This window comes from Lonchura striata, chromosome 11 (genome assembly GCF_046129695.1).
Source record: "Lonchura striata isolate bLonStr1 chromosome 11, bLonStr1.mat, whole genome shotgun sequence".
In the NCBI taxonomy this organism is placed as follows: domain Eukaryota; kingdom Metazoa; phylum Chordata; class Aves; order Passeriformes; family Estrildidae; genus Lonchura; species Lonchura striata.
The window spans coordinates 18,319,536-18,338,326 of NC_134613.1; the positions used below are offsets into that span (position 1 = coordinate 18,319,536).

General features: G+C 44.8%; 1 protein-coding gene across 1 annotated transcript in view; it reads left to right on the plus strand.

Annotated features, from left to right (window-relative positions):
- The first annotated feature begins 11,759 nt into the window (after window positions 1-11,759).
- SLCO3A1 (solute carrier organic anion transporter family member 3A1) overlaps window positions 11,760-18,791 on the plus strand; it is a 130,891-nt gene continuing 123,859 nt past the window's right edge. The window contains exon 1 of the mRNA XM_077785924.1: window positions 11,760-11,939. Coding sequence (XP_077642050.1) covers window positions 11,766-11,939 — 174 coding nt within the window. The 5' untranslated portion in view covers window positions 11,760-11,765. The remainder of the gene's footprint in view (window positions 11,940-18,791) is intronic.

The following is an 18,791-nucleotide window of genomic DNA, read 5'->3' on the forward strand; positions in this document are numbered from 1 at the left end:
ATTGCTCAGGAGAGGGGGGCCAGCTGGCTGGTGGACACAGGGATCTGGGGTTGGTGTTGCTGCTGTAGTGTAAATATGATGGTGCAGCCATGAGTTTTCAAGAATGGCACGATGGTGAATGAATTCATGGAGTGATTGTGAGCACTGATACTTCATTAGCATAGACACCAAAGAGTGACAGAAAGAAAGAAGTATAAAGAAATATACTGCAGATGCTGAATAACAGAGAGATGATAAACTGACCCCACTGCTGCTGTAAATCCAGTCCTTAGGCCGGGTTCAGATGCATTGCAAACACTGGGCAGTGTCAAGCCTTGCATGCCCTCAGGTTTGCATTAGCCATGCTTCCAAGCTCAAGAACTTTTCTCTTTCAACAATGCTCCTGACAGCTCCAGCTTGGAGTCTGTTCTTGTGCTGTTTCTGCAGGACTCACATGCTTGACTTGGAAAAAAAAATCCTTTCTTCATTACACTTTGTAGGTCACAGAGTTAAGTTTCCAAGAAAACCTCATGTACATCAACCTTGGGCAAAGGCAGGGGACATTCTTTGTGCTTCCAGGAGACCCCTGGAGCCCAGTGATGGCCACATTCATCACCCAGATGAGCCTTCCTTGGGAAAGCACACTTTGAGTTTGCTCCGACCTTAATGAGTTATCTATGAACCATCAAATATTTCACATTCCATATGGATCATCCAGGTTTCCTAAATGACACCATCAACTAGGGTGGCTGCAAGGATGGTCGTAAATAACTCCCTCAGTTTAATGAGTTACAGTCTGAGGAAAGGCTCCTCTACCAGGTAATGAGTCACAGCTTCATTTTGTTGTAGATCAGCTGAGACACTTGATTTACTGTGAGGGTTACCGGTATTAAAACTAATCAGAGGCTATCGAGGAAACCCAAACAGACCCAACCTACCACAATTTAATCTCCCCACAAATAAAACCTACTCACAAATCATAGACAGCATGTAAAAGTGTCCCTCTAATGTTCCTATTAGGAAACCTAAACCCACAAAAAGCTCAGAAGGATGTGAAAACTGTGGTAATGTTATTGGTATCAGGCTAATTCATAGCACAGAAGGAGATGTAAGATACATTCTGATGCCTAAATAATCAAGACAGAGAAAGCAATTTGAAAGATATGTTGAAGTCTCTGTTTTCATTTTGAAACGTAAAATGGACACATTTTTACACTTTTATTGACCTTCCCAGAGAAGCAGAGAGAAAACTATAGATAAAGGTATTAAAATTGTCATTGTAATTTTTACTTACTGAAAGGAGAATTCTAATAGAAAATCCAGTAATCAAAACATACTGTTTTTAATTTAAAAATTACATAAAAAGATGAGTTTCTCAGAAATACATGTATTTATTATGGTTGAAGCATCTCTCTTGATCAGCTCTGGTAATGAGCTTTCCTCAAGCAAACAACAGCAATAGTTCATGGAGGGTCTGTTCAGCTTGATTGAGAAAAGGCATGTTGATACAATGGAATGACTGGAGTGACATTCACCCTCTTGAAAATCATTATCATATTGTCTTGTGCATGTGGTAGAACAAGCTCCACGTAGAGGAGAGCTGAAACTCAGCCTTTGTTCAGGAGGAAGCAGCACCTCAAGAATTTCAGTCCTCAACAGACCAGGTGGGCACTACTGCAATTTATGTAAGTCAACAAAACTGAATATTTAAAAAGGTATCCTTTTATAGAAAACTTGATTCTCATCCTCTCAGTATATGTACTACTTCAGTTCTCTGTTCCAGAAAGGCATTTTTAATTTTGTACAAAAGGAAAGAATCAAGATCCTTCCTGTCAAAAGATCAATGATACACGTCCACATGGAGGAAGTTATGTAAGAAAGTTTTGTTGAGTACAGTGGTTGTCCTAAAGTTCCATGCTCCATTTTGCTTCAGTGTGGTGTGCATAGACTATGAATAATAGTAAAATATTGCATTTGGGACAAAAACTCAAGGAAATAATTTATAACAAAATCTGCATTCAAGTCATCTCTCAGCTTTCACATACTGGTCATAAATCACTGGAGAGACATTTATGATTGATTCACAGGAGAATTTTATATTACCATAGAAGAAATAAAAATAATAGTTGCCTTCTGAACAACTGTCCTTCATTCTAATTATGCAGCCAGACATATCCCTCATAATTGACAGTTAGGATGTTTCTCTCAGAAAAAAGCCTTTGAAAGTCAGAAAGGGAGCTGAGGTGTAGGTGCAAAGCCAGATCCTGAATAATAGTTTCAAGTTGTTGTTAGACAGTGGGAATCAGCTCCCATCCTTGTGGTGTCCATACAGGTTGTGGTGTCTTGATGGCACCAGATCCCACTGAGCTCTAGGGAATATCCCTGAAAACAACATCTCAAGGTAATTTCTTTCTCTAGATTAGGTCCTGTCTGTAACTTTCCTGGGTAAGTGCATATGGTCTCCTCTGGGAAGATAAACAATTTTAGTGGCAACAATTTGAGTGAATCCCATCTCTTGATGTTCCACCCTAAGTATAAAAGGCTGGAGCTAGTTCCTGATCTAGAGGGGAAGGACATTTAAATGAGTAGTGAGAGATTATTTCTTTTTTAATCCATTTGAACTAGGCATCCCATTCTCTGATGTGAGATAATAATTAGCATCTAAACCTCCACTACTGCACCCTCAGCATTAGCAGAATGCCATTTTTGGCTTATGGACAGCCCTTCACACACAAAAAATGTAGGAGATAGAAATAGTATCTTTTTCTCAATGAAAAATACCTGCTGAGGGCTCACCTGAAAGGCACTCTACCCAAAAAGCAAACATTCATGTGGGAACTTTCAGGATATTTCCTGTAACCCAATTATTTTCTTTTTAAAATAGCAATGAAAAGTGGAGCAGGAATATAACACTGTTAAGAACCTGTCAGGCTTTGCCTCTCCTTGTTGCTCCATTTTCTCCATGCTTATTGAGCACTCTAGATTTAGCATCAAGATAACAAGCTCACAAATCTCCTTTAATGACACCTTCCTTTCCCTGACTTTTTCTTACAGGAGAGTTGTTCTGTTATGTCAACCAAAATATGGGCTCTGTTTGCTTCACAGTAAGCAAATGAATTGGACATTTTTTTCCTTTGAGGGCTTTGCTTATTTCAAGGTCAAGTAGAGCAACTTTTTGCTGCCTTACTGAGGCAGTTTCAAATAACTTGGTTTTATTCTTTGACCGCCCATTGCACTGCCCTGTTTTCTTGTTGGAGGTCAGGCCAAGAGCAAGTGAATTCCCTTTATCTTTCACTGGCTTAGCTAAGTTCCAGTGAGGTCAACAACTCCTCTCTCCCCTGCATTCCTGGGTCCTGCATTTCTATCATTGCATTTCTAGCATTGCTTCAGAGATATCACACTCCTTCATTCCAAACACCATAAGGATCCTTCGTATGGGGAACTTCAGCCTCTAGGAGCACAGGGATGGAAGATGCAGCAAGACTCTGGTGCTCTTTGGATAAAGGTTGCCTGCAGATCTCAGGAATGCTCTGCAAGGTCTTCTGCAGTGACTGCAGTAAAGGCCCCCCTCACAGCTGAGTCTTTATATCAAATGACCATTGCCTTAAATATCAATTTGTGACATTACGTACTACAAGAGTCTGTTATAGGCATTTCATTTTCACATAGACATGAAACAATTTAGGGATTCTCTTAATTCTAAAAGCTTGAACTGATAAAGCAGAATAAACCACTAAACCCCCAATAAAATAAGTTTTAAAAAAAATCAATTCCATTTTTGAAGTTCCTACTTGCTTCCATTAGTCTGTGTGCAAAGCTTTGAGGACCAAATGTTGTCAAGAATGCTGAAACTCAATTATAGCAAGCTATTAGAGTCCAAGACAAAAGAAAAACATTTAATTTTGGCCAAAATGCTCACTATATACTCATATTAATGACATTTTTCAAAGGGGCATTGTTACTTATCAGTGTGAACTTAAAAGATAACAGCTCAGCTCAGGGTTATGTGTCCAGCCAAAGCAGATTGTGACTGACCTTACGGTACCCAGAGGCATTGGGATAGCTAAGGTGACAAAAGGGTGTTCTTTTACATCAGGCTCACCCAACTGAAATTACATAAGTATATACAGTAACACCCAACAACATTGTTGGCTGCTCCTAAGATGAACCTATTGAATTGAACTGGGGTCATGCATCAGTTGAGGTGATGCATGAGTTGAGGTGAGAGAACTCAGTTCTGGCCAAATAAAAAAAAAAGAGACAATAAAGGGCTGGTTTATGAGAGCTGGTTTTGTTTCGAGGAGCTGTTCCACATCACAATGCTATCAGTGAAGTTCCTCCCTTTTCTGTCTGTACTGTCCTACTTTGTGTTTGCTGGTTGCCTTGATTCGTTCATGGCCAGCACAGGCCACTATTTTAATTATCATCTACAATTATTCAGCTTCCCACTCTGCCATAACACCTTCACCTCAGCCTGAGAGATGGAATACCCTTCACAGTGGCTGACTTCATCTGGGACTACAGTGTGTGTTAGAGAGACCCTGGTACTACAAATTCACCACAAAATCACACAGGAAACTCTCTTCCATTGGCAAGAAACAGCTAATCCAGAAAAGCCCTAAGCCAGGTTTTTACCAGCTCAGATATGTTAATAAAATCTATTCTGCAAAGAGATAGAACAATCATTTCAATAAACCCAGGAACTAGTACCGTGAGACAAATACATTGTTCTACATTATGTCTTGATAAAAAAATATGACTGGGCTGAAAGCAAGCAGTGTTTGATTGAAAGTGTTCACACCAAGCTGCAAGATCCACTGAGAATCTGGTCATGGACAGTAAATAAAAGGCTCCAGGGGAAGTCAGCCCATGCACCCATGGCTGGATTTCAAGATGCCACTGAGCATCACTGTAAATAACTTCTTTATTAAGGGGACAGTCTGATTTACAAGTACTGAGTCCCTAAAGTCATTATCTAGCAAGAAGTGTCAGGGCACAACTGTTCAGTGTCTGGGTGGAACTCCACTTGCTTATACAGTGTTTATAGCTCCCTTGGTCCAAAGTGCTTCACAAACTTTCATATAAAAGGTCTGCCACATTTTGCTATTAAAGGAAGTTACTCAAAATGTGGACACATAGAAGGAGCAAATTGTGTCCAACTAATACAAAAAAAAAAACCCAAAGTAAGGGGTCAAAATGAAATCACAGCAATGAACTTTGGGCTGACCCACTAATAATAATACTCAGAGTTGGGCAGAAGTGTCCATGTGTCACCAGCAACTGCGACTGTGTCAGAGCTTGGTGTGACTTCCTACACAAAAGATGTCACCATCACTCCTCCTGTTACTCCACCACCTGGAAGATGAATTCTTGCAAACTCCAGGGAACATTGCCTTCTGATACATCATCAGCCACGGACAGGTCTGGCCAAGAATATTTTTCAGAGTGTGGCAGTGACAGGAAAGCAGAACATTTGTAATAATGTGTTACTACTGTGAATATCTTAGTTGTTTCACAAATGCATACCAATGTATAAAATATAGATGACACTTTTTTTGACTAAATAGAATTATCTTTTAGAATTATGTGTTTCAAGGTCTCATCCTTACAATAAAGAAATTAAATATTTTTATTGTATATTGACTTACAGTTTGGACATGCATTGCTTTATGAGATGCTGATTAATAGTCAGGAAAGCAGCAGTCTATTGTCCAGTAATTTACTTTTCATTTTCTGATTCTGCAAATTAACTTTCCTACTAAATGAGGCGTTAGGCTGATGTCAATATTTGCAGGTAATCCACAATTATACTGTGTTTGCTAAATGACATTGCTTTAATTCAAAAGTTATTTGGATTTCCATTTAGACCATGATCCTGCTGGGTGCCTAGTTCTGCTGTAAGTGTCGCATGCCCTCAGGTCTCATGGAGTCAGTGGCACTGGAGATTACTCAGCTGCCTTCAGATCCAAGTCTCATTTATTTGGAAAACAGTAATTAGAGCTTAGGAGCCAGGTTTATGCAATGTGCATTGTAGACAAGACACCCAATTCTTGCATTTAGAAGCTACTGCTTTTTCAACTCTTTTCATAGGTGGAGATTTCAAGGTGAGCTTTGACCTCTTGTTAAACTAATGTGTCCTAATTTTCTGCATTTTTTTAGCTTCAGTGAGGTGCTCTCCATCCTTTCATCATGTGGGGGAAGGAACAGCTATCTAATCTGCTTGTCTGAAGGAAATACCTTTTTAATGAGTCCAAGTCTCCAGCAGGTCTCAAAATAGCAAGGCAGTAAAGTCAGAAGTGTTTATAGAAAGATATTGCTTTAAAACTGTTAGTGTCATGGTATTTTGGAAATGACAGCTGCTGATATGTCCACAAGCTGCCCCAGTCTCAGTTCTCCTTATGGCCATGCACCCTTGGCTGATGGGCACACTTATACCCCCATTCTACAGAGGCAATGATTAAAATCCCTTCCTGTCTCCTCCCTCCTGTGCCAGCTGCTCCACAGGGTTTCGCACCAGGGAATCACAAAACATAATTTCAAAGCCATCCCAAGGAAAAGCCTCTTGGCCAAAGCCCTGGGATCTCATATTTATTTACATTTTCTTCCTTGTACTTTGAACATATCTGAAGTTATTCCTTATTGTCTCAATATGTAAGCCTTCCCTCAGACAAATGCACCAGGCAGGACCAGCCAGGGGTGCAGATCTGGTGCCAAGGGGATATGATTTACGTTACATGCAAATCTGTTTTGGCAGCAGATGAGCTCTCCTTTCATCCAAATGGCTTAAAGCAAATGAAAACTGGATACACCGTCCTGGAAGGAAACCCAAATGGGTGTAGTCTGAGACTGGTATCTGAGGCGGCTGTGCCTGATTTTTAACCTCACTGGTGGGATTTTGAACGGAGCAGAATGCAAACCTCTCAGGGACATTATTTCCCATCCCTAATGCAGTGACATCCTCAGAGCCAGGTGAGAGCATCTTCTCTGCCGGAGCAAGGGGCACAACAAGTGCCAGCCCGGCAGACCGAGGCAAGCGCGCCTCGGGGGCAGCTCTCACCATGCTGCTCCTCAGTCGCCCTTGCAATTATCTCAGATTAGCAGCGATTTACAGCCGGGCTGGCACCCAGGCCCACGGGGCAGGAGAGCAGCTCCAACACTGCACAAACACCCGTCTAAAAGCATGGCCATGGGGAGGATGCAGACACTTGGGTGAGTCAATAGCTGACCTGCAGCTGTGGAAAGGAGAGCAGTGAAGTGCAGTCACCCTCTATGTCAGAATCTGAGGTTTTGATGATTCCGAGACTGCAAAAAGTCTCTGTCTCTCTGCCCCGTTGCCAAAGAAGAAGCCATAATTGGTCTGTGCTGGTTTTCAAGGTTGTTTATTCTGTTTATCTCTAACATGTTCTGCTGCCCTGCCCAGCTCTGTCCTGCAGGGCAGCGTGTGGGGCTCTGCCCTCAGTGGGATGTTACAAACATTAAATACCAGAAACTCCCTGGGCTGGATTTACAATAACGTGCCAATATCTGTCACCTATGTTGAGCAGTGTGTCCCCAGCTTGAACCAACAGGAAAATGCCAACACCACAGTGAAACATGGAGGGCCTGAAGAAGGAGAAAAAGGACAAGGCACACCCAATTTCCTCCATCTTGTCCCCTTTGGACCCCTAATCTAGAATCCTAAAATTTTATTTTTGCACCCGTGCCACACTTAATTATTACTTATATCAAACACTCAGAGCTTGTAATTCATCCTGTAAGATTGAAAACTCTTTTCCATGGACAGAGATCCCAGACAGTGTCTCTGGGGGCTCTGTCCAGGGGGGTTCCTGACCCCTGCCAGGGTCCCAGACCTGCCTGGGCAGCCAGAGGGAAGCCCTGGATTCTCGCACCTCTAGAGAACATCCAGAGACGTTTTGGTGGCAGAAGTCAACAGTTATGGTTACAGCACTGCTTTGGTGGTGTTTCTTAATATATATCACAGGTCTTCTGTAAGACCATTGTTTTCTCTTAGCACCTGTTCTTGGTTTTCCCTGATACATCCTCAGCAGGAATAGGTACAGTGCTCCAGAGGGGCTGTACTGGGTGAGGCGCACATTAACTGCGTGGACTGTAAAATATGTCTGGAAGGTTTGGGAATACGATTCCAATGGCAATTGTAGAGATGCCTAATGATACAGCTCAGCTGCTTGCTTTGGCATGTTTCACAGTAGTGGTTTCTACCAGCTCTGCTGAAGGGAAATCATCCTCTCCTGCTCCTTCTCCTGTTACCCACACTGCTGATGGTCAAGCTTAGATTTTCAGTTTGCACTTTTGCCCCTTGAGGTGTAAGATACCAGTCAAGTACTTCACTAAGGTCCTCACCCTGCACAGCTCTCAGTTCTTCAGAGCCACACACCCCATATACCACAGGCAACTCCACACACAGATCAAAAAAGTTATGCCTGCCTAGTATCAAGCCACACAATTACACAGCTAATTTGGAGTAATATTAACCAGGAACAGGAAGGGGGAAAACTGAACTAAAGCAGAAATTGTTTCAGCGTGGTGACGGACTAAGAAAACTCTGCCTGCTGAGGTTACCCAGAGGTGAATGTTGACACAAGCCCAGCAGCAAGGAGATGTCCAGAGACAAGGTGTAATGAGATGGTCTCAGGAGAGCTGGCTTGTTTAAGATTGGAGTGCCCACCCTTATCTAGGGCAGCACGCTGCCTGCTGGCAGTGAATGTCGCAGTGTTTATGAAAACCTGACAAGGTATCTGCAAGATGCTTTAGTAGAAATGACTGTGGGGGAAATGCTTGCTTTGGATGTGGAAACAGCTGAGAACTGTGTTGGCCAAACTGCTGAGCCCTGAGGAGAAGGGACTATTCTAGCTATAGAGTCATTTTTCATTCTAGGCTAATGATAATCCAAGAGCATTAGTATTCCACACATTAGTAGTTAAAGCTGAGTCAATTTAGGCCAGAAAAGCTGTTTGGGTATAGCAATAATTAACTATTAAATCCAGCCAGGTCACTTGTCCATCCCTGAAGCATTCTACTGAGATCTCTCAGGAAGCCTGTTGGTCTGTTTAGAGGTGGCAGAAACAAACTCAGGTTTACCAATCTACTTCAAGTGGATGCAAGACCCTCACTCGTTCTTTCAGCACAGCAAAGCAGGAGGAATTTTTTTAGAGGAAATAAGTGTGAGTATACAACATAAATAAGAGGAAAAAAAAAATCAAGGCATTCTGTCTCTTCTGGAGAGAAACTGAACTGAAAATTGTATTCTGCTGCAATAAACCAAGCAACCAGATGTTTCAGATAATTAGTATTAGAGTCAAATTTTTCTAGCAGCTGTTTTCCTTGTGAAAGACAAGCAGTGTATCAGCCTGGACAAACTCTTCCAACAGGATGTCTAAGATGTGATCAAGACACATGATGTCATTTGCATATATTTTTTATATATATATTCTCAAGAGCTTTAAAGCATCAACCTGAATATTGGTAACTGCAGTAGCATGTGCAGAAGTTTACTTCTGCCTCCAGCTATATACTCAGTGAGTTAGATGAGTTTTCAGAGCTTTGCTGTCTTTAGCATCTAACCTAGAGCAGCCAAAAGATGACTGGAAACACTAGCATGCCCCAAAAATGTGTATTGGTTGTACACAATTGTGTATTGCATATTGTTGGGTGGATTTTTTTTTTCAGGAAATTTTAAGACTCCCCCTAGCATAACTCTGTATGTTCAAGTATTTTAAGACACTACTCTGGTTTCACCTATTTAAAAGTCTGTGAGCTTGTCCATCCTGTTTATCACGCAGTACAGCATCCACCTGGAGCAAAGCATCTGTCTAGCCAAGCTAATTGAATTAGTCTGTGAATTTACCCATCTAGAGATAGAGACCTTGCAAGCTTCTCAACTTCAGGATTTTTACAGAACAGGTGCATAAATAAACTTTTTAGGAAGGAGATGAGCACTTTTGTTGTCTAAAGAGATTTCTAGAACACTTGCCTTTTTGGGGTTTCTTTGGTGGAAGAACCAGTTTTTTCAGGATGGAAAACAAACACCTTATGAACTGGCAGAAACCTGTATGGAAGAGCCAGTTTCTCATGGCTTCATGCAAAAACCGTGGCAGCTGAGGCCTCAGGTAGCTTCTAATGTGCATCTTGTGAGCCTTGCAGTGTCTGGATGACTGATCTGTATCTCATTAAAATTAAGACCACTCATCTACAAGCACCAGACTGTTCTCCTCACTAATTACTTGATAATGATGCCTCAGGCCATTAATATTGGAGACTGTGTCCCTGAGGTGGACTGCACTGTTGACTCCTGTTGATGTGGCACAGACCTGCTGGAAAAGCTGTGGCAAGACAAAGTTCAGCATGGGAGGGACCTGTTGGCAGCTGATGAGCGAAGGGCAGCAACTGAGTGTGCCAGGTCTCTCCATTTTCTTTCCAGCAGTGGTTTGCAGTTCTGCAATGTGCACCAGCTGGTCTCAGTAAAGATACATCAGCCTGGTTGGAGATGCTGCTCAGAGATTTCTAGCATTGCGTTTAATAAGGTTACTCATGTAACAATAGGCCAAAATAAAAAGCCCCCAAGAGGGAAAAATATTTTGGGAGAAGAAACTCTAAAATGAGTATGGGAAGAAAAAAAGAGTTCATTCAAAAATCAGTTCTCTTGACTTCCTGGTGCTGACTCGTTTATGCTTTATAAATGAGAACGGTCCTAAGTTCCATTTTCAAAGATATCTTCTGAGGTGTTCAGGAGCTTCAAGGCCTCAACTACCTTTGAAAATGAAATTTAGCATGCAAATCATGGGGTATTTCTGGAAAATGTAACCTGTGTTTCCACAAAAAAAAATTCTTCCTCTCAAAGGCCGTGGGCATCCCAGTACCAAATGAATCATGGATTTAAAGTTCCATATAACTTGGAGTTTAATAACACAAGGAAGTAGAACAGCAGCCCCCAGTGTGGATCCAGAAATGAACAAGAAAAGTGCATCTGAAGAGTGAAACAGATCAGGTTTTGCAATTACGCTGACAAGGAATGTGATCTGTAATCGTAGAAGTGACGATTAGTGGTTTTTAAGAGAAGATATCTCTTGAAATTAGAACTCGAGGTGGGGCCGACCACGAAGGGCACCACGGAAGGCAGGTGCGGGGGGCACGAAGCACGGCCAAGGCCGGCGCACATGGCAGCGCGACGCACGTCACCTCCAGCCGCTCATTCCTCCTTACGTTTAATTTTTGTGGGGCCTCCGTTTCCCTCTGTAACGGGGCCCCGAGAACCGAAGGGAGCAGGGGACACCCGCCGGCAGGGAGCCGGCCGGGCGGATGAGGGGGCATCCTGCCCTCCACCTGCGGCAGAGCCGCGGCTGCCCGCGCCGTGGGGAGCATCGCCGCCCGCCGCCGCCGCGCTGCCCGGGGCGCGGGGCGAGCCCCGCGGCCGCTGCCCCCGCCGTGCCCGCAGCCCGGGACGGGGCCGCCCCGCCCGCCGAGCCTCCGCCAGCCCCGGCCCCAGCCCCTCGCCTTCCCCGCCCCTCGCCGGCGGGGACGCGGATCCGGCCTGCGCGGAGCCGGCGGAGAGAGGGAGCGCGGCCGGGCGAGGGGAGGGGAGAAGCGAGGAGGCGGCGGCGGAGGCGGCGGCGAGCTGGCCATGGCAGCAGCCCGCGGGCGGAGAGGCAGCCGCGGGTTGCCGCTGTGATTGGCACCCCGGGGAGGAGGAGGAGGCGGAGGAGGAGGAAGGCGCGGAGCAGCCGCGGGGCCCGCCATCCCGCGGCGGCGGAGCGGCGGTGCCCGGGAGGATGCCGGGGAAGCGGGGCTCGGCGGGCGGCGGCGGCGGCAGCGAGCTCCCGGGGGCCGGCGCGCCGCGGCAGCGCAGGCGGCGGAGGAAGGTCTCCTGCTTCTCCAGCATCCAGCTCTTCCTGGTGTCCGAGTGCGCCCTGATGCTGGCTCAGGGCACGGTGGGAGCCTACCTGGTGAGTGCGGCCGGCACGCAGCCCCCGCGCCGGCGGGGCTGAGCCGCGGGCGGGGTGCGCGGCGGAGCGCAGGGGAAGTTTCCCCGGCGCCGGGGCGGCTCTGCGGGCAGCCCCCGGGCCGGAGGGGTCGGGACAGCCCGGCGTTCGGCGGCTGAAATGACTCAGCAGTGCCGAGGGGTCACCCACCCGCTGCCGCCCAACTTGTGCGGCCGCTCCGCGGGACTCCCGAGCGCCCGGAGCGCGGCCGTGCCCGCGGCGGGCTGGCACCAGCGCGGGGCTCCGGCTGGCCGGGCGCTCGGCTCCAGCGCCAGCCTTTCCGCTTCACACTGAATAAATACCGGCAAAAGCTAGCGGGGAGTTCATTTCGTGCCTCCCGCGTTACTGCTTTTCCTCATCTTCTTAAGTGATGCAGCGGTGCAAAGCGCAGCAGCCCCCAAAGTCCCGATGTTGGGTACAGAACAATCCAAATAAGACTTTAGCACTAAATCTGCATAGTGAGATGTGGTGTCAGAAGCAGAAGTGTAGTAGAAGAGTTGGGAAGATGTCCATACGGCTGTGCTTGTGCCTTGAAGTGTACAGCCTGTGGAAATGTTCTGCTTCCAGCAGATGTAAGTGTATAGTTGATTTAAATGTCTTAAAATAGCTTGCTGGATTTGAGAATTATAGTTTCCATGGAAAAGAAATGTATTCGTAATCTCTGAGGCTTTTTGAGGCCATACACATAATATATTCTACAGTAAATGTAAGAACTCTGCATTTGGTACTTGTATTCAGTATTTAGCATTGCTTCTTTCACATGCTCAAGCTACTTATGCAAATTTGTACTGAACGTGATCTATAATTTTTCAAGGTATGTGACTAAACTAACCATGGTTAATATTCCCTCTTAATTAAATGGAAATTAGAATTCATCTCCATATAATAAAACATAAGTTTAGTTTGAAACATAGTTGTAATTCCAAAGGAAACTGCATCACATCTGATGAGATGAATTCAGCAGTTCTATACCTTAGGATGAGTATATGTGGATATAACTAAATTTGTAGGAGCCCGGCAGGAACATGCCTGTTTTATGTGAGTAACACCTTAGTAAGTAAATATATTGTTTCCGATGAGCTACTTGTAAAATGAGCTGTCAGTGTGAATGAGTGTAGGATAATCCTGCCTCAAAGTAATAGCCAAGGAAGAGCCCACGGGTGATGTCACCCAGTGGGCACCGGTGTGCCGGGAACGTATGGATCTGCTGGAGGGCTGTATATCAGCACGCTTCTCTGGGGTGTTCGAGCGTAGGATCAGCAGCATTAGTCCCCAGTGTGGCATTTTCCTCAAACTCCTTTGCATTGCTCACTCCTCGCCAGTTTTGCGTTTCTTCTCCCGTTTTCCCCAACTCCTGGGGCGTGCTTTGTGCGGAGCGTTTCACACACCCCAGCCCCACCGTCTGGAATTCCCAGAGCCTTTCCTCCTCCAAGGGCTGAACTCAGCAGAGGTGCTGCTGTCTCTGCTCTGCCTTTCTCCAGGTCAATGTCCTGAGCAGCATGGCAGCGTGCCCCATGGCCAGCGGGATCCACAACTGGGCAGCAGGGGGAAAGGAGAAAAAAAAGCAAACTAAACTCAAAACAATCCCTAGAATGCATAAGCAGTGGCCCAGCTGCACTGGGCAAGTGTTCCTCTGTTCCCTGTATAATTTATCTGCCGTCATTGCAAATACCATGAAGCTCTTCATACAATGAACAGATGCAAATGTGGAATTGTCATTGCAGGGTGAATCTGTGCTTAAAGCAAATCTGCTCAGCACTGTGCTTACAGGTGCTGCAGGGGAGTGAGAGCGGGAGCAGCAAAGATGCTTGCTGGAAAGCACAGAGGACATAATCGTTTTTACAGACCAAATGTCCCTGAGGCCAGGTGCTGTGCTCAGGTGCTGCCGTGGGGTGGAATCAGTGGAGGCACTGCAGAATTGCCCAGGTGTAACTGCAAGTGGATATTCATTTGCTCAGGCTCCTGGGATGAGTGGGGCTCAGTGGTGGCTGCTGGGCTGCTCCCCGAGGGACAAATTAGCAGGTGAGACAAATGGAGAGCAAGCAGAAAGACAAATAGGGAGATGCTGCATAGGGCAGTGTGTAGTTCTGGGCAGTTGAATAAACTACTAATTTTAGCCTGTCACCAGTGGGGGAGTTCTGTATTGTAGTTCTGCTTTCCTTGGCCACATGTGTGACTTTCCCTAGTTATTTGTAACTCAGGAAGAGAAACCTTTTTTTGCCTTATACGGCGACAAGTTGGTTTCCTCAGTTTTTGTCTTGTTCTGCACACGGGGAGACCATGAGGGCAGAAACTCAGCTTGTTAAGAAAACAAGCCAGGGGCTTGGCTTTTCAGGAGTGATTGAAGAGCTCAGTTTGGATGGGGCTTGGCTTTCATGTCAGTACATTTAGAAGTGGCTATTGTTATTTCATTTTAGAGATGTAAAAAACCTCCCCTTTTCCATGTTCACTGTGCAATAGACTAGCAGCCACCACTTGCATATATGTACAAAGTATACATTCATTCATTATGTGGTTTTTAAGTAAGGATCATTCACTTTTATTTGTTCATAAAACATTCCGCTTGCCAACAGGGCTTTATAAATAATAAATGCTGATAAAAATCTATATAAAGTCCAATTCTTTTCCCACAGAACTCAACAGTGAAAATACCCCAGGATGCCAGCAGTAGATGTCTGTGTTTAAATAGTGCAGTGTCTCTGAGGTTCTTCATGTGAAGTTTTAGGGAGTATTTGATCAATGTCACATTCCAAAATATTTGTCTATTATTATGCTTGCTGTTTGCAAAATGCACATGTTCCAAAATTACTTGGTGCCATATCCTGCATAGTTTATGCAAATAGAAGCCTGTGCTGCTGCTTTAATTTCTGGGGCTGCTGAATACACCCTATTATTTGCATATTCGTGTAAGGTTTTGTGTACACATTTATTTGGCTTCATCTAATTACTCCTGTGTGCTTTTGGAAACTTGACTTTCCCAGCAACTGCAGTGGCATGGGGAAAATGCTGCTTGTAGTCTGCAGGCATTCCTGCTGCAGAAGTTACTCAGGGTTTTTGCAGCAACTTTTAAAAGCCCAGCTGATTTCCACCTGCAGTTGCTCTCCTGCAGCGCTGGCCAGTGGAATAAAGAGCTGAGGGTGACTGGTGCAGATGGCACCAAGAGAGAAGGGCTGGAACTCTGTTCTCCAGCTGTAGCTTTGTGCCTTTTGGGTGGATGCAGCAGTGTGATCAGTCATGCCAGCCGTGCAGCGATGAGGATTTCGATAAGGCTGATTCACATACCTTGGCAACACTTCCCTGCCTGTCTACCTCCCTCCCCGTGAATTCCTACATGCACTATATTTTGGAATATTTTTGCTGGTAATAACGTTCCAAGTGCTCCTGACGGTTCTTCGCTGAGGCATTTCATCACCCTGCCAGTCAAACCTTGTGCCTAGCCAGTGGTGAAATCACTGCTTGAGCAGAAGGCAAAGCGCTCTCTCTTTGACAGCCACCGTTTGTGGAGCAGCAGCACAGTTGAATTTCTCTCCCTGGCCTTTAGCCTCGACTCACTCTGGTTCAAACTGACCTAGATGCAAGCATCCAACATCTGCCAAAGTCATGGGCTTCTTTAGATAAAGGGCATGCATATGGGAAGCAGTTCTGGGGTGTGCTCTGGGGAGCTGTTTTTACAGAGCTTTACTGAGCTGTCTCTGTTTACTACAGCTCTGAATGCAGCTATTCATGTGCTTTATCAAGTGATAGAGGATGACTGGCCTGAGCACGGGATGGAAAGGAAAATAATTGGTCCCTCCCAAGGAGGGTGCATTGGTGTTTGCGTGGGAATGAATGCCAAATTGTTTCTTGTTTTGCTCAATGAAACTTTCAAGCCATGCTGAACTTCCTAGGGAGAGCTTTGCCCATGCAGCAGTGTTTGACTGCAGCCTGCAAAAACTCTCTTAACTAAGTGTCTGCAGCAAAATTAGTGCTGTGTGACTCCAGGTGAGAGTGTATGTGGTCTCTGAGACAGCCTCCTGCTGTGTGGTTTTATTGCTACTGGGGTTTGAGATATCAATGAAAATCTTGAAATTCCCTCTTCAGGAAAAAGATAAGCATAAAAGAAAAATACAGAAGTTAATGACCAAAGGGTTCCTGGTGGAGGAAACAGAAATAAGGGCCCTGTGTGATGCACGGCTGGGAACTGTGGGGTTAGCAGCAGAATTTGGCTCTTGTATTTGTTGTTTTGCTGTGCAACCCCTTACTCTCCCATTTTAAATATAACAAAAACAACACTGTGTTCTGTGGCACAGACCTGATCAAACCCTCCGTGAAATCTGGCAAGACCTGCATGGAGGATGTCATTAAAGTCAGTTTTGGGAATACTGCAGTGCTTCAGAGCTTTCTGTTGTCCTTGGTGCTGCACAATAGAATTTGCCTCTGTGTATTTGCAGTCTGAATGGATGGGGTGGGAGAAGTGTCACAGGTGGGGAAACTGAGGCAGAGATTAAGAGCTAGATTCTTCTTCTGAAGCTAATTGATAAAGCATTTGATTGGTTGGCATCAGCAGAGCCTGAATAGCTTAGGCATGGGCAGACTTAACTGCAAAAGCAGTTTTTCCTTTTTAATTTATTATTGTTTTTAATAAAGTATTTGTTTTTCTAGAATAAGAATCAGCTTGAAAGTACTGCTGCCTTTTTTTTTCCTCTCCATCCTCAGCCGTGCTGAGTAATAAATTAGCTGTAATGTTCATAATTTATTTGTCACTGGGGTAGTTAAAGGGGAAGAAACCCATGGAGTGAAAATAAACGTTTTAGTGGGGATGAGAATTGCCAAGCATTGGCTGGTTATTGCTTACCGTTCATTTTCCCTTAATATATCTTTGCTGGCAATGTTATTTCTGGAAAGTTGTTTCTAGTATGCCTTTCCCATTAGAGAATATTGTCTGTTCTGCAGCTGAGTTGCACAGAAAGTTATTCTAAACTAGCTCTTTTGACTACATTAATGTTTCTTCTCGAAGAAGACTTCTGATATATTTTTGGGTTTCTAACTGCAGGGTGGAGCAGAAACCAGATCCAGCTCTGGGTTCTGATGCTTTCAGGCTCCTGTGGGGTGCGAGTTCGGAGAGTGGCATGGACACATTAGCATAAAAACTTTATTAAAGTTATAATTTCCAATCCAAGTGTGGATTTTTGAGTATCAAGAAGACTTGTTACTGGCATATATGTGTTGATTAGGAGAAAGGGGTTATTTTATCTGCTACTAATAGATGAAACAGTGTGGAGATAACATGCTTATGTCTTAGATTATGTGTTATGTGCAGCTTACAACCTGATGTCTTCCTGGTTAAATGCATTTGAAAGCAAAATGCACTTGATGTCTACATGTGGACTAATTTATTTTTAGTATTTTTATTATTTTTAGCAGAAAGTTTGGCAGTTCTTCATTATCTCTGTAAGGCCCAAGTGATGTTTGTAGGCTCTGAAAGAAGGACAGTTAGAAATGCTGTGATCCACTACAAAACCAATGTCTCATTTCTTCAAGCCAACCTTTTCTTCCAGAATCCCTCTAGCTCTTGCAGGGTGCCTGTGTGGTTTAATGGCCTGCAGTGTTCCTGCAGCTGAGGTTTACAGGGATCCTGAATTAGAGCAGAGAAGGCACTGGTCTGAAGGGCTGTGCCATTCGTGCTTAGGAATTTCCTGCAGTGTGACTCTTTTAGCCATCCTGTAGCCCCTGTCCCAGAGAGAGAGCTCAGTGCAGCTGTGATCCCTCCCTTCTCTGCCAGGCAGAGCAGATACTCCCTGCTTCCCAGAAAGGGGTGTCTGTCAGGTTTGCATGGGCTTTTTTGTCCCTTACTTTCAGGACATTGTAAAGGACCAAAAGCCAACTTCTGTCCTGCAACAGCAGTGTAAATTTATTGCTTCAGAAAGGTTATTCTGCAATTCATCATTAAGAATTTGTCCTCTGTGTATTGCAATCCTTACTTGTAGACTGCTTGGTCTCCTGCTATTCCTTCACAGGAAGATCAAACAATGGCAAGCTATTTAGTGGGTGAGGTTGCACCTTGGATGAATTAGTGTAACTTCGCCTCCTTATCAACACCAGATGAAACTACAAGTGTTGTATTTTAAGCATCATCCAAAGAAGTTTAAGTAAACGTGATAGTATTTTGTGTAGTAACTCCTTTAAGTGCTCCAGTGAGGTTTGCAAGACTTAATTTTTCCTATTGCAGAGAAAAATGGACCGCTGGTTTTGATTTACAAGGCTTCATTATAGCTCTGCAGCAAAACCAGGACTAGAACCCCAAGAGTCCCATCTCCAGGTCACCTTGGAACAACCACTAGGCACTCTGTTTCTCTGTAGATAGGCAGTGCAAAGGCAATGTTGGTGCCTGCTCCACGGAGTAGAGATTTCACCTGCCCTGCTCCATACGCTGTCAATAGGATCAGTAGTGATTGCAGGCTGTTGGGGAAGCTCCTGGAGTGTCTGTCACTCCTTCCATCCATGCTGGAGGGCTCTGCCCTGTTATGGGAAGCATTCTGTAGTGTTCAGAGGTGTGGTCCCTGCATCCAGGCTGTTTCTGTTTGAGAGGAGGGGGAGAAGGAGTGTCTCTTTCCCAGATGTTAGGCAGGTATGCAGTCGTAATCGTACAGAGGTGCAGCCTTAGAGCACAGCTCTGGATCTGCCTCCCCTCGCTCAGCAAACTAGGAGACACCTCAGAACTAAAATCAGATTTTCTAAGCTCTCCAGTTAGCAACTTTTTTTCCTAGCCTTATTCCTAATTTGACATGCTTCAGCATTTTGCCACCTGAGAATTCCTTGCTGAAGTGAGACAGGCAG